The 17,196-nt window shown below is 35.9% G+C and overlaps 1 protein-coding gene across 1 annotated transcript in view; it reads left to right on the top strand.

Annotated features, from left to right (window-relative positions):
• GPC5 (glypican 5) overlaps nt 1-17,196 on the top strand; it is a gene marked incomplete at both ends in the record, with an annotated part of 657,041 nt that overhangs the window by 115,136 nt on the left and 524,709 nt on the right. Inside the window, 2 exons of the mRNA XM_080347059.1 lie at nt 6,489-6,622; nt 10,450-10,575. Of these exons, the coding sequence (XP_080203185.1) occupies nt 6,489-6,622; nt 10,450-10,575 (260 nt within the window). The remainder of the gene's footprint in view (nt 1-6,488; nt 6,623-10,449; nt 10,576-17,196) is intronic.

Raw genomic sequence — 17,196 nt, 5'->3', positions numbered from 1 at the left:
AAGCAAGGAAATATTACACAATTGCTGCATGATGTTCCTGTGTTGTAAACACTGCTTGTACACCACCTCTGTTTCCTAAGACAATCTCATTAACGCCTTTTTCCTGTTACAAAGGAAAAACATGTAATTGTACCAAAATCTTGCACTCCTTGTTTTCAAGAACTTGAATTTCGTCTCAGTAGGGAATACTTTGATCTTCCATTTACATGTGCACGTTCTCACGTATCAAACTCCATTTTACTTTGCAACAGAAGTTTGATACTACATAAGCAACTGTTGTAAGCAGCAAGGGACAGAAGCCTCATTAAGTGCTTGGAAATACTGAAAGGCCGGTGCTCCCTCTCGTGGTTAAACTAGAAGATCACAAACCAGCTGAACTAGCCCTGGGTGTGCAGATATATCGGCTCCTGCAGCAGGAGCTCAGCTGGAGATCACAAGTCGAAAAGAGAAGCTCATCTTACTTCGAGAAACCTTCATTTTCACTTGCTTAGACAACCCGAAAGTGCCAAACCCCTGTGTTGGCCGATGATGGAGCAGCCGCCCTCTCCTGTGCTGCTCACAGAGGCTGCCTGCCAGAAGGGTGCAAAAAAGAGTATACTGTGTTGGTCTTTTTCTCCGCTGACAGACAGCCATGCACCTGAAAGTATTACACATCCACTTGCAAGGATTAAATCTGAATCAAGGAAGCTTCATAAAAATTTAATCCTTTTTTTTTTTTTTTTTTTTTTTTTTTTTTTCCTAGGTAGTTTGATTAGTAATTCATTGCTGGAATCGCTTGTGACTCATCAAGAATCTGTTTCTTGAAGAAAGTATTCCTAGAAAATCAAATAAAATTCGCTTAAACTTTTTGTTGTAGTTGTTAGTAATAAACGTGTTTTTAATCAGACCATCCCTGCCATCTCCTTTTAGCTTTTTTTTAGAGCTGTTGGACTTCAGCTGTCCGTTCGCTCATGAGTGTTTGAAGGTATTTAACTGTAAGGAATAGTGGTAAATTTGTGATCTGATAGCTAGAATCGAAAGCCACCAGACCAATCACTAAAACATTTATACATAAAAGCACTTTTAAATGGCTACACAGACTGGGGCCACACTGATGGTTTACAGTTCTGAGAGGCTGTGTCAACCTAGTAAATACTTGACAAATACCCTTTTTACATGAAATCCTGGAGATATATGTACCAAAAACTTGCAGTGCTTGCTAAACTTACCAAAACAAGTATGACACAGCTAAACACAGAAGAAAGGGCAATTTTCAGACTCCTGGTTCGGGTTCCCTGCTAGAGCTGAGCCTAAACCCAAGAGGTTTTGTAGCCAGAGAAGTGTTTTCTTCCCTGTTAGTTGATGCACAGCAGTAAGAACTAGTGAATACAGACAAGAGACACGCTGCAAGAATAGAGGATGCTCATCTTTTCAGTGGATTTCTCAATGTGGAGTAGAGAATCTCAGGATTCCTGGCACAGTGGCAGCATTTAAAGATTATGGCATAGTTAGTCACCAAGACTTGGCATATCTGGTTCAAAGTGCACCACAGGACTGTGCATTCAGTTCGCTTCAGTCATTTGATGTAAAATCATTTCAGTAGAAATGCTGAGGTCAGAAAGAACCATTTCTATAGCGGGAAAAAACACGAAACTAAACTAAACCAAAAAACAAACAAACAAACCCAAAACCAAACCAAACCAAACAAACAAACCAAAACCAAACCAAACAAATCAACAAAGAATGTGACTGATTTATCCTATGGAGCATGTGAACTTAACAAACGGTGTCCCACTATTATCGATATGATGCCACATCGTCATTCAGTCCTGTGTAAATGTAAAGCTTTATGATGCTCCATTTTTCCAAACTGTAAGTAACCATAAGTAGATGTTCTACAGAACTGCACCAAGCAGAATCAAACTGCCATAAAGTTCATGTGTGGCACTAATTGCAATTTAACTGCACAGTTATTACAAGAGCTTTTAATTAACCCAGTCATCATACTGTGGCATACAAATTGCACATAATAACAGCATGCTGAGTATAATGACAATAGGTTTGTCTGAACTGTGAAAATCAGGAGTTTTATCATTTTCTGAGGTTTCTTTTTATGCCCTTAAATATTGTGCAGTATTTATGAACATTTGAGCAAAAAAAAAAAGAAAACCCAACAGAAAACCTCCTGGTAAGTTGCTGAGGCTTGTCTGTTCAAAAATTTGATAGCAGACTTTAATTCTTCCTGAAATTCAGGGAGATGTGTAATTCTCTCCTGAAAAATATTTTTGATGATTTTTCAGTCTCACTTTTCTCAGGGTATTTCTGGTGCCTTTTAAGAATAATTTCATGCTCTTTTTTAGGATTTTTTTGTTTGAGGTGAAGAAAAGCTCTCAGTTTGTGAAAAAAATTCCATGGGAATACCCTTTCAGTGAAATTGGAAGATGATAGTAAAAACACATTCTGATCAGTTATTGATGCCAAATGGTAATTTGCTAGATCATTAGTGTAGTGAGAGCATTCTCCTTCTTTCAAAGTTACGATTCCAGTCTGTGTCTCTTAAGACTGGAATAAACAGCACCGAATTAATTTTTACTTCCAAGGTTAATTTTGCAGCCCAAAGGGTAAAAATAAACAGTGTGGCTAACGGATATAGTTGTAGTCCTTCAAAAAACGTGGGAAATACAATTAAGTGGCATTACACTTATACCATGTCCTCTTCCTGAAGACCTAAAGAATGCATCAAAAAAAGGCAGACATTATTATGAAAAGTGTATTTATCTATTTTTTTAGACTACCATCAGCCCTGTATTGGGAAATGAGATACTGAAATTTTGGTTTTAAATTATTTGGCTCACAGATAACACAGGCACTTGAAGGCAAGTTTAGACTGTATGACCTCTTCATCTGCACAACAGTTTACTGAAGAAATTTGATGACTATGAAGACTTGGCTAATGAGGGATGCAAAATTACATTTGGCATGCATATACAGTTAATGGTTTAAACACAGCATAAAAGTGACAGCCACTTGTAAAATGTTAAAAAAAAAAGGCAGATCGGGTTCAGCTGGGTGAGTGATACAAGTGTGATGCACCAAACACAACAAGAACCAACACCACACAAAGCCAGACAGTCAATCAGTGGTCCCAGGGATTTAAATGTGTAACATATGAGAAAGATAACATGATGATGTCATCATTGTGTGTGCGTGTACATGCTGAGGTTGTTCACCTTGCCAAAACTGTCTGAGGAAGTGACTTTGCTGCAGGTTGGTGAGTTAACTGTCAGTTGTGAGAGGTGTTGCTGTCACTAAAAGAACGGAGTTCTCAGCAGCATCATTACTGTTGTGCGCTTCTTTGTGGGAATGGCAGAGTTGTATGTGGTGCTGTACAAACACTTTTCTCATTTAAATAATGCTTTTTTCAGAATTTTCCAGAAATTATTTTTGGTAAAAAAAAAAAAAACAACAAACCCACAGTTCTTAAATAGACATTTCAGATAGTGATTAGATTTTTATGATATTTATACATACAAAGTCTGCTCAATATTTTTTAAAAGATTTTATTTTTGAAACTAAGATTTATTTTTAAATGCATCAGTGAATGTAAATTTACCAATATTGCACAAGGCATTTATTGAGACATACACTCCAAGAGAATAAACAGAGAGAAAGGTCTTTAGAGAGTATTTTGAAGCAACTATATAGTACATATAGAACAAATATAATCCATATTCCAAGCCACTGTGGCTGTAAAAATTATTGATTTTCTTTATTTGTTCATTGTAGTCAGAGTAAAAAATAATGAGATTTTATTGTAAATTCAAGAAACATAGATAGCTGTGGATTTTTCTGCTTGCTTAGTAGAGCTGAATGCATATGTTTCTTTCAGTTTACTCTTAACTGGAGAAAATTTATGTTTAGGTATAGATATAGATACAGATATAGATATAGATAGATATAGATATAGATATAGATATAGATATAGATATAGATATAGATATAGATATAGATATAGATATAGATAGATATAGATATAGATATAGATATAGATATAGATATAGATATAGATATAGATATAGATATAGATATAGATATAGATATAGATATAGATATATAAATGAGATAGATGTACTTTTAAAAATTTATTTATTTTGCATCCCTCCCCAACCCAAAGGACTGGTACTCATCTCCTTAGGGTCTGTGCTGGCCAGTGAATCATCTCCACTGTATTTCTCCTCCCCTTGCAGGCTCCCACCCTGCAGTCAGTCTCTGAGAGCATCTGGACAGCTAAGGTGCCTCTTTCAGAGATGCATGGCATCTAAGACCTACACAAACTACATGCCTAATTCATGCCTGTCATAAGACAGAGCCTCCTTCCCAAACATTTGACTCTGACTCCCTCTGCCTGTTAAACATTTATTTCTATTCTTCATAGGACAAAAAGTTGTTGAAGTGTGTGTGGCAAAGCTGGAACTGAGGCAACCAAAACCATCAATGGCTTTGTCATAAAAGTTGATCATAAGCATAATGCTCCATGTCACATCAGTGAGCATAAGAGAATATGAACAAAGCAAGAGAAGTAAAAGGAGAAAAGCATTTTTTTTGTCTCTGATAGACCTGCATTATATTGATGTAGAGTAGCTGACGGGATAGACTGCTGCAGAGGCTGGTGAAACGCAGCACTGAAGGAGCAGACTCACACAAGTGTGGGTGAAGCCTAGAGAGACTGTAGGGATTTATGAGGGAAAATGGAAGCTTGTGAAGAGTGTGGGATAATATACTCTTAGAAGAGCTAATGAAGAGCTAATGAAGAAAGTAGCGGAAGAAGTGTGAGGGAGGTTTGAAATTGAATTCGAGGACGAGAACAAATGTACTGAGATGCTGTCCAAGAAGACATTGCCTCTGATAAGAAATGGTGAGGTGAATACTGCAAGTGATGTTTAAAGTGTATACCATTAAGTCCTTTGAAGGACATTAGCCATATGTCCATGGATTATTATCTTGCAGTTAAATTCATGCATCTCATTTGAGAGGGATCCAGACTATAACTTGGATGCCTAAATTAAGATATGGATTGCAGCCAAAAAGGACTGTTTACATTCAATGTTACCCTCACTCTCAAGTCATAAGGTGAACACTTATCCATATGTAGTAATAACACTGATTCTTTCTTCATTTAACTGGCTTAAGCAAGTATATTCCATCAGTCTTTCATTATTGTCACTTACACCATGCACAACAACAGAGAAACTCATTAAAATTAGTTATGTTCATTTTATTTTAAATTTTAAGTGTTTTTCTTAACTAACACTACAGTGGGTCTCAGGTGGAAAGACAGTCCCTAAGAATTGCACTTTTTGATGTGTGTGATGGTAACTTGAAACATGAGATTTATTTGCTTTCTCCATTCTTACATTTGGGGATATAAAATCCAACAGGAAAAAATAACCCTTGCTGTATAACATATACATCCTTTCCTTTTTCTCATGGTAGTGTTTTGAATCTGTTTCTGCTTCAAAAATTGGATCCCTGTCATAGAGCCAAAGTGATCTCCTCTCTCCGTTTTTTTCTTTTAAAAAAGTTGGCTACCTATTGAAAACAAGTTTTCATAAATCACATATGATATTGTGCTAGCTTATAAAAGGTATGTGCTATCCAGTCTGCTTAATGTCCTGTCTGATGTGATCCCCAGCATGAAGTATCTCTTATTTAACAAATATGTATGGCCCTAATTATTTTAATTCAGTGACTAGGAAGAATAACAAGCTATGAATATGAATTGATATCCTCTATCATACAAAATACTCAGTATCACATTTTACAAAGAAGAGGATGGGACTTCATGTGAATTTGTACCTGTTGACATCTAGATCAAAAAGCCAGACATATAAAATCCCTTGGTATTTTCAACATCTATGGTCCGAATCATTAAACTTACATCTTGGATCATTAAATCTACATCTCGCAAAGTAGTAATGCAAGTTTCCACCATGCTAACTGTTCACTCTGTGCTCTGGGTAACTGTGCTGAACATGCCATAATAATTCATCAAGCCTGAAAGAAATCACAAAGTTCAATACATATTAAAAATGTGATTGGGGTATATTATGGAGAAAATGGAAATATGCTGCTGTTCAAAACACATCATGTTCTCTGAGGTTATTGTTACTGTCTGCATAACAATACACTTTCCTTACAGGAAGAAAAAAAGCCACAATCAAAAAAACACATTTAGTGACTTGATTATATGCTTGGTATTCCTTCGAAAGGTGTGATATTTTTTTTTTTTTTTTTTTTTTTTTTACTGTAACATGATTAATTATGTGCTTACTGCATTCATTAGGGGTAAAAAGTTGAGAAGTATGATAATTAGTAACACTTTTCTTAGCTTAAGGTCCACAGAATTTCCTTTCTTGTTAAAATGGCCTTAAACTGAATTGAGAGATGCAGAGTAATTTTTGTTTTTTACATGTGTTATTTCCTTCTTCTTGTGTCTTTTTTTACTTTAGGTGAAGAAAGTATGTGGTCCTCGTATAAGGAAACCTACACAGTCTCCAGGTTGCTCCTTTGATCAGAACAAAGATGATAAAGGGTTGAAGATGTTCTCAAGAGACAGCGAAGAAACCCTGGCCGACAGAAGAAAGTAAGACATTAGTTTTACAGCCAGAAAGAAAGAATAAAGTAAGCCGTTACTTTTACAACAGAATAGATTATATTTAATGCAATGGCATACATTACTAGAGAATAAACAAGGTCTGCAAAGAATGAAGCATTTCAGCAACACAATCTGCTCTGTTACATTTTGGAAAGAGTAACTTCATTACTAGATTTTGTTTTCTCAATTAATGGACATATGGCCAGAGTCATTTGATGCAGTTTAAAGTACTTAAAAGAGTGGATAACACTGGTAAAATATGAGCATTAGCTATATCTTTATATGTAAATTTTCAAATTACACTTAACTTCCACATCAGCCAGCATTATTAAATCTGTCAAGAAATGATAGTGACTTTTTCAGAAGACTATTTGTACAGATTGATCAGACAGGAAAAAATGAATGGCTGTTCTTACATACCTTTCTACTCCGGAAAACTAGACAACTGAGCACTCAGGGCTAAATCTTGAAATCCTCATTCAAGCAAGTCCAGCTGATTTTTTTCCTCTGGCTCTTCTGCTAGTATATAGTGAATCCAAGTGACTGCAAAGGCTTGGAGATTTTATTTATACCTTACTTAGCATTAAAGGGTAAAAGTTGCCTAACTGCATATGAACTAGATGCTGAGGCTGCCATTCATCTATGGAAAGAAGGACTCAGTTCAACTGCCCACACAACTACAAGCATCCAGTGCCACATGAGGATATCCTTGGGTATCCCAGCTCATCTGCTGCTGCCAAGAAGAACGCAGGTGTCCTGTAAGCTGTATCATATGTTCCAGCCCTCTGCAAATATCCTGGGTAGCTGAGAGCATCTCAAAAGTCAATCTATCTTTAGACAAATTAATCAAGTATTTAATGACTGTAAGGAGTAATAGTACTGTAAGAAGTAAGGATAGTATTACAGTGTTACTAAAGGCACTATTATGCAAATAAAGTACAAAGTTAAAATCAGAAATTTCATTTATATTACAGTGTCTGCTAAAATACAGGGAGGATTTCTCTGTCTTCTTTTTCCTTTTATTTCACTTCGCAGTGCAGAAGGAAACTGAAGTGAGAGAATTGCAGGGAATAATTGCTCACTCCTGATGTCTGGAGAAGAAAAAGTGCCTGTGAGCCTGAAAGGCAGACCATTCTAGTTAGTGCAGGGTCCTTCATGTTCCAAAGAATGGAGAAAAAACAAAACAAAACAAAACCACCTCCAAACAAACATAGGATTTAGAGAACATTGTGGGAATGGAAAGAGATGCAAACCAGAAATTTGCTTTAGCCAGCACAGAAGTTCATCAGTCAATACCGATTACACAGGCACATTTTCTCTATGTTGTGTAGCTAAGCAAGTTCTTGGTGTTTTCTGATAGCTAGCACTCTGCAAACATGAAACCACATTCTAAAATCTCACTTAATCCAGGACTGTTCCATGTTTCAAAATATGTGGTGCCTGGATTGACCTCCAGGAAGTTGCCCAAAACAACTTAAGGGGCACAAGAGGCAGTGAGAAACACAAATCAATGTTGTTTTCCCATGACTTGCCCCTGCTTGAGATGCTGGAAACACTTTATGGTATGCCACACTACACCAAAAGGTGGGGGAGCAGGGAGAGAGTTCGAGATCCATTGACACAGATTTCTGTTTAACAACCTCATAGTTAGTATCATCTTCATTTGCTGCCTCCTGGATCACCTCTTTCCTTATTAGTCACAATTGCTTTCTCTTTCATTTTATATTCCCATGGCAACTGTTAACAATTCCTCACGTTTAAGAGCGACATCTGCAAATGCTTGCAGCCCGCTTTTAAGGCAATGCTGTTCTTCGAGTGAAACTCCACCTTATTTACCTACCATGTTCTTCTGGCAGCAGGTTGCTCTCTGCAGCTTTCACAGGCTTCAGCAGGAAAGAAAAGGCTTCTCCACAACTGCATAGACTTGATCAATGACAGTTATGTGAGCTAAAACAAATTAACAATAAGAATCCATTAAATGTGACTCCTAAGAGTTGCATAATTTCCTAATATTTTTGAAATGCATCTTCAGATGAAAGTTTACATTTTGAAGTATGTGTCGGACTGCTTCTGCCTGAGCTTTTCCTAAATTATTTTTACCATCAGAACTAAGCTGGCATTTTCTATTACTATGTGGTAGAATTAAAAAAACCCAAACCTTTGTCTTTGACATCAGAATTGTCAGATGAATTTTAAAAAAATTCTAAGAGGAACTTTCCATAGTAATGTCTAAACTTGAAAGTATATAGTGCTTTTTCCTCCAGAATTTAACAATGCAGACAGCTTTTAGCAGGAAGAATGAAATTGAAAAGAAAATGAACATTTCCAAATAAACAGATAAGAAGTATCTACAACTTCCACTGACTCTAATTGCACATTTGTGCTCAGCTGCCTATAATTACACGCTATCTGGTCGACAAGATGATGATGTGAAAATTGACATTCATATCATCTGCCCTTCTAACTGCTTTGGTCAGACATCACCAGGGCTGAAATCAGTCATTACTTATGTATTAACTTTAGCTGTGCTGCAGGATATACTTACTAATAAACCAAATGACCTTTCTGTTGTAATGTGGTTTGTCACAAGATATTATCACATCTGTATTTATTTCAGTTTCTGCCTTATACATGGATTTATTGTGCAGAAAAAAAAAAATCCAACTATTTACTATGAGAGGACTCTCTAAACACCAGTATTCATCTGGAATGTAAATCCAAAGTATAGACAAAATCCAAATCAGTCCCACTCAATGGTAAACGGAGGAAAATTGTGAACATACTGTGCACACTGGATGCAGTTTTTGAGATAGAGAAATACAAGTTATGTCTAATGGCCTGGAGAGTGTGGATGAATCTTATTATATATTTAAAATATATTGTGCATAAACAATTACATAATGCACAGTCAAAATTGACCCTACTTGAGATATTCAAAACTGCTAGTGCTTTTCTTTGTGCCTCCAGGTCATAGATAACTCAGTATAGTGTATGTTCTAAACCACAATAAATAAATATTTTAATTTCTTACAGCAGCAATGAGTATCCTAGGAAGATATTTTCAATAAATGAGCAAACAATTTATAAGGAAACAATTTATAAGCATAAATATCACACTCCGTTTAAAAACATACTAACTAAAAAGTCATTCATTTTAAGTTCAAAAACTTATCATTGGCTCTGTGCATCTTGACAGTTATTTAAAATAGCAATACATAATTTATAACCTACCACTACAGCACGTAATAAAACTGATGTCATTTTTCAGACAGTCATTTCAATATCCACTATATGTTTAACACCTACATCTTAAACCCATCTTACTTAAAACTTGAGTTGGTCTATAACTCTATCAAATACTCTTCATAGTATTTGTAACACTGTGTAGGGGACTAGTTGATAGCACTTTTGAAAAATAGATGACTTATTCATAGACAGCTATTTTCCTATTTGCTATGAGGGGATTTTTGATTTTTTTTTTTTTTGCATATTCAAGTGTAGCACTGCAAACTGTATCACATCTATGCAAGAAAATTTCAGGTTGGAGCAAAATAATTCCTATTCCAGAGCATGAATAAAGTATTTTATATGACTTTGTCCAGTGAGAAAATAAACTTTGTAAACCATTGAAGTGTATCTGAGAAAGTCAAACTTATCTAACAGGAAACTGAAAAATTGATTTAAAAAATCACTGGGATCAATGAAGACTAATAGAATAAACACATTATTTATCTTCTTGTAGAAACACACAACAGGAGTAGTGCTTAAAGTTATTGATTGACACTGTCAAATATTTCCCATGTTGCCCTGTGCAGAGAATTTATCAGCCACCTCCGGCTGTACAGAGCCTTTTACGGTGGCCTGGCCGATCAGCTGTGCGGTAATGAATTGGCAGCTGCCGATGGACACCCGTGTTGGAATGGAGAAGATGTTGTCAGAAGGTACATTTCTGAGTTATTTTTGTCTTTTCTTTCGTATTTCTTCTTTCTCTAAAGTAGCCTCCAACTGGAGTCAAGTACATTGTCTCCCTAGGTATGTGTTAAGTTCGATTTGAAAACAAAAGCTGCATGACTTTCCTTCTCTCAGGCTTGATTTGTAATCAGTATAAAAAATCTCCCTGTGTATATGTGTATGTGTCTACTGTTCTTCACACATTTTTTTCCTCAAATTTATGGCACCTAAACATATAGTGGAAATGAAGCTGGATTGACATTTACAAAATACAGTTGGAGATAAAGTATTTTTGTTTGAGCTCGATCTTTATAAAATGATCCTTTTAATACAGAATATGTGATAGCAGACTCAAGCTATTTGCTTTAAACTTTCTCTGGCTCTGAAGAATTAAATTATATATATGGTTTCTCAGGAGACAGTAAAAAGTTAAGACACAAAGACAAAGCATTTTAAAGGTGAAATACATGTATAGTTCTATGTATACAGAGTCTTGGGAGACATGATTCATCAGCAAAGAAGAAATAATAATAAACTGCTCTGCTCATGGATGTGTATCCCTGGAATCAATATTTCACAGCTTACAAAAACACTAAAATTTGTGGATGTCAGGAGAATTTTCAGAGAGCTGATCTCTATGTTTTTGCTTTATTGTTCTCATCACCAAAACAAGCATTTCTCTGATCAGGAAGTCCTTGTGGTGACAGACACCAAAATACTAAAAGCTTCATTGCAGTTATTTTTTTATAAAAATCATGCTGTTAATACAGCATGCATTAGCAGGAGGTATCAAAGGTCATATCAAAGCAAGCGGCCAAAGGCTGTGAGTTGTGAAGTGGGGAGGTAGCTGGTACCAAGTACAAAGAAAGTGACAGCCTTCAGGTATCTCAAAAAAAGTTAGGTAGGAGCTGTAATTAATTGGTTAATGATACCTGAGGAAACTTAATGAATACCTTTTCAGCAAACAACTGCATGCCTACTTTTCTTTATCTTCATGGGTAGTCCAATGCTTTGGCAGCACCAAGGCCCAATGACTGGTTGACTCCCTTGAGAGTCTCATTGGGAATCTTCATCCTAAAGTTTTGAGTTTTCTCAGGATAACATGTCCTTTCTTTAGATATCAATACTGGAGATTTAGTCTCAAATTTATCTCCTGGTCTTTGTCTTGCTGTCGTTCCCCAAATGAGTTATACTACTCCTACCAAATGTTTCAGTAACAATTTTACATATGCATCATGTAATTAGAGTTTTCCTAAGAAGAAGTTTCTTGTGTCATTACTTTTGGCTGCTTATAGTCTTATTGTTAATATGTTACATCTTTTCAAACCTATATGATACTATTATGTTGTACTATTACATTTTAGTTCTTTTTCTATCCTATTATTATACTATTACTATGTTTATACTATAATGCTATGCTGTTTGATTTTGACTGTTTGGACACTTCAGTACTTATACAGAAATGAAACATTCTACTAAATTATATACTGTAGTGTTTTTAAAAAGTAATTTAGTTTGACTAAAAATATTTGATTAATGTGATTTATTTATTTGTGAATCAACCTAAAAGTATAATTAGTGACAAAAGCACTGCATCTTAAAAGTAAGACCACTTTGATATTAATTTAACTTGTAAATTTCCTTACTGAAATGTTCTGTTTTCATATATATATTAATATATGTTTATTCTTATATTTTTGGTCCGTAAATTGTAGTGTTAACTTCCTGAAAGAGCTGATATGTAGATAATATTTAGAAGTACAGTGTGCTTATTAAAACCAGAAGAGCAGGATACTCTGAGTTACTTTAGGTTATCACCTGGAACTGAGACCTGCAGATTAGTTCCTACAACTCAATATCTTCACCTGTACACTAGATCTATTGTGGTACATATTCTCCTGCTTCAGTAGCTATATGAAGGTGCTCACATCTGTCCTCCTTCTCCTCCTCCTCTTCATTTTGCCCTGTTTCTCAGTCAAAATGTCCTTTATTTAGTTTTGTTGGTATTTGTTCTTTTGTAATGGAAGGGGACAAAAATATTTCCTGCACTTTGACTGAGGTCAACATGGTTTTTTTACTACTATTTTTATTATTATTATTACAGAACTTTTAATCTAGGGAAAAATGGACACTCTTTTCTTTTTGTGTTTAGGCACCTCTATGTGCCTTCTGTGAAAGTAAGGCATGTGTGACCTAAGCATGCCAGAGAGAAGCACATAGATCAGATGTGAGGTGCCTGGAGATTTCTCTTAGAAATGGAAAGTCAAACTTAGCCCCAGAAACACATTCAACAAACTCAAATAAACAAATTCTGGAAATTCAGAAACAAGGAGACCGTGTTTGGGCAAGAAAGGCTCTTGATCTGCCACACAGATTGTGCTGAGGATTGACATTTGAAGTGGATCAATGAACTGATCAACCACTGAAGAGCAGCACTGCAAAGTGATTGTGTTTGGGGATATTGTGAAGGGAAATGATGACGTCAGGCATTGGGAATGTGGACAGGAGGCAGTGAGCCGAGCCACTGAGCAGGCAAACCAGATTAGAAGGGATGAGTAACATCCAAAAACCAGGGAAAGCAATTCAAAACTACCTTGACAACACTCAGCCTGAGTCCACTTTTAGCATTTTCAGGAAAACTGTGACACACTTAAAGAATATTCTCAGAAGCATTATGAGAGCAATCGAAATGTCTAAGAAGTTCAGCTTACAGAAAAGGATTGAAGAATTAGATTTGTTTAATCTGGAGAAGAAAGACTGTTGGGAGGAAATGCCAAGTGCAAACAGACTTGCTAGCAGGGAGAAAAGTATCTGTTGTCTGCTTCTATAATGGCTATGACATGTAGCAAGCATTTAAAATATATTCTTATTAAATATCAAGGAAATGTTTCTAATGGTGAGGGGAATAAAGGACAAAAATAGCTAGTTTTGGGGTCCATCATCTGCCTGAAGGAGGTTATTTAAGAACAGAGCAAGAAGGCACAGAGGAAGGATGTAGCAAAACCCATTTTTTTCTTAGAGTTATGGAGATAAATTGGATAACATCTTTAAATCTCTTTCAGCCCTCTGATTCTGAATCTAGGATTATCTAAATCCTATGTTGCTCAGTTTCTGTGGCCGTGATCCCAGGATACTGTGACATTTTAGAAACAATAATGACCTAAGGAAGCATCATGGCTTTTCTCTGTAAATACTGAAGAATACCTGAACCTGTGCACTTACTCTCATCTCTTTTTCTCTCCCCCACCTCCACACATGAATAAATAAAAACATTGGCAAATTCATCTCTGCAGTGTTCCTGACACAGATGGGGGAAAGTATGCATTGTTCAATTTAGTTAAAAATAAATTAATTATATCTGGTTTTAGATTCTTCATAATTTCTATCTGGTTTTGCCTTTGACTTAAAAACCATGTGCCACAGCTGATGATGACAGCAATTTTGGATCTGACATGAGGAAGTAGTATCATAAGCTATATAATACGTGTGTCAGTGTATCAGGACCTGAAGAGATCAGTAAGATTCTTTGCTGTATCTGTATTTCAAGCTGTAAGTAGCAATAAGCCCTTGAGACAGAAGATGGATATGCTTTTTTTTAAAAAAAATAAATCTTAGCAGTTCTTTTTTTCCCATTTTGTGTGTGCATTTTTCTAAAGGAAGAAGTTCAAGGTTTTAACAGCTGTAATATCATATCAGACAAATCTTATAGCCTTTGCCATTTCTAATACCACCTAAGAGATTATCAAGCCTGGCTAAGAAAAGGTCAGAAAAAAGAAAAACGGGGTATTATTGAAATGAAAGCTTAGTTAACAGTTTACTTTTCATATGCTTCAGCTGTTTCCATTTTAGTTTAAGCCTTTTTATTTTTTTATTTTTTTTTTTTTTAAATCAAATGGCAATGCCATTGCAATATGGCCCTTGATTCTGAAACTAGAAATTGTTCTGAATCAAACCTGTCACAAGGTGTAGGCTCATGCTTTTTAACTGAGACCGGAATCCCCAAATTCTTATATTCATGTCAGACAAGATTAGTAGGAGGCAGGACATGTAGGAGCAATACTACCTTCGCAAAGTTCACCAAGAATGAGGAAGAAGACAAATTAGATGAGTCTTTAGCTCTTCCACTGTTTTACCCAATTGTGTGACTACACATTTGGGCATAAAATTCAAAGTTTACTTTTAAAGGCATAACTGGGTGCCACAATGAAGTACCTGGAATTTAGTGTCGTGGGATTCATTAGGCTCAATGAAAAAAGAGTAATTGCAATTAATAAGTTACACACTACCAAAGCATATGACATGAATTGCATGCATCGGTTCAGAATTTCAGTGGCACCTTAACATTAAAGCTAAAATAACAGGAATTGTGCAAATAGACTGATGTTGTTCTCATTCATGAATGAGAGGTGGTTTAACTGATATTTATAGAGTTTTGGTAGTCCAAGGTGCCTGACTAGAATGTGAAGAGAGGTGGCTTAAAAATCCACAGAGGAGAGCAGAATATGTACACTACATCTTTGATACCAGTGATTCCACTGAAATAAAAATAGATGTGAGAGAAGAAAATAGTAAAATTATGCATATTGAAGGATTCAAGAGTAATGGAGATTATTAAAAACAGCTAATCAAGTTTGGAAGGAAGAGTTTAATATGAAACATGTATCTGAATATCCAAATGAAGAGGAATTAAACAGCATGATTGATTTTAATTGCTGAGCAAGTTGTTAGAAAGTGATTATAATAAGCATCTATCATCAAATAAATGCTTAGCTTTAGTACAGCTCTTAGACTGGGGAAAGGAATTTTGTCTTTTGATTCTTAAGTGTTCTAAAACAAGTACAATCCTGAATCCATTCTTAGACAACAAAAGAAGATAAAAGATGATATAAGGAATTCTAATGAATTCCTCATAGTTTTCCTCTATTTGAACTAGTCCTCACTTTATAATGAGGCAGAATGTAAACTGCCATCAAAGGCACCACTTGCCACCTATGCAAAAGATTTACCTGAGCAATGTGAAATGTGAGAACAGCCCATGAAGGCTCTTACTGCTTTGCCTAATATACTGTTGCCAACAAGGATAGAGAAAAACAACTGTAAATATGTGCTTCCTCAGAATCTGCAAATTTAGAAATGCCTGACCCAGAACTGTGAATGTTCAGTCTTTCCATGAACTCATAAAATCTTAACACCAGTAGCATTCCATGGCAAGCAAACCAGGAGCTTTCAGATACCAAAACATTGAGTCAACTTAAGAGGTAAATGGGTGATAAGGGTGCTTATAGGCTGAATACTTTGTAAAGAACATTAAAATTAAATATATTGTTAAATCCAAATGCCTGGAATCAGAAATATTTTTGTTTCGAATTGCTGCTGCGCCTTTAGGCATGCTTGGAAGTGAAGTCACCAGCATATGGTGCCTGGCCTGTAATGAAAAATCAGGACATCTGACCTATAAGCACACAGGGCTACAAAGGTCTTCCCTGAATTCGGGAGGATTTTTTTTCATTGTAATTTATATATTTTCGTTTGGAAAACTGCTGACATCAGGATATATTTGATAACTAGTTGATGACAACATGATTAGTTTTACCCCTGTCCACTTCCCCAATCACAAATAATTTCATATTCATTCTACTTTTCTTGTCAGGAGAATGAGAGGGGCTTATGCTAAATTTTTCTGTGTCAACATAGAAAACAAAAGGCATTCCTATTTCTGGCATGAACATGTAACTGACTAACACATAATAGTTATTTCAGTTACTGTTTTTCTGGAGGTAACTTTTTTTGTCTTTCATTTTAAGAAACATTAAACATTATTTTAAAGGTAGCTTAATGAATTTGGATATTATAGTGGGGAATATAATCTGAAAAATTTATCCCAGAGAAAGACAAAAATTAGAAGAAAGAAGGATAGTGGCTTGATGACAGATTATACAAAAAACAGGTAGTTTATATAAAAGATGAAATTCAGATCTCTGTGTCATTTGTTTTTAGGAGTTCCAAGTCTGACACTAGGGTAGAAAATGAAATGGCATATCACAGATTCACAGAATGGTTGGAGTCGGAAGGGACCTCTGGAGATCATCTGGTCCAATCCACCTGCTATAGCAGGTTCACCCAGAGCAGATTGCACAGGAACGTGTCCAGGTGGGGTCTGAATGTCTCCAGAGAAGGAGACTCCACAGCCTCTCTGGGCAGCCTGTTCCAGTGCTCTGGTACCCTCACAGTAAAGAAGTTTCTCCTCATGTTTAAATGGAACCTTCTGTGTTTCAACCCGTGCCCGTTGCCCCTCATCCTGTTGTTGGGCACCACTGAAAGGAGTCTGGTCCCATCCTCTTGACACCCACCCTTGAGGTATTTATAAGTATTGGTAAGATCCCCTCTCAGCCTTCTCTTCTCTAGGCTGAACAGATCCAACTCTCTCAGTCTTTCCTCATAAGAAAGATGCTCCAGACCCCTAACTATGTTTGTAGCCCTTTGTTTATATTAATCCCTTAGTTTATATTATGAGGTTTGTCCTCTATTTTGTCATGAGATATAGAAATAAAATAATTCCTTCTATAATAATGGTAATATCAGTTCTCAATATATGCTTAGATAAATCTCAT

This window comes from Nesoenas mayeri (assembly GCF_963082525.1).
Source record: "Nesoenas mayeri genome assembly, chromosome: 1".
Classification (NCBI taxonomy): Eukaryota; Metazoa; Chordata; class Aves; order Columbiformes; family Columbidae; genus Nesoenas; species Nesoenas mayeri.
This window is presented reverse-complemented; position numbering and strand designations above follow the sequence as displayed.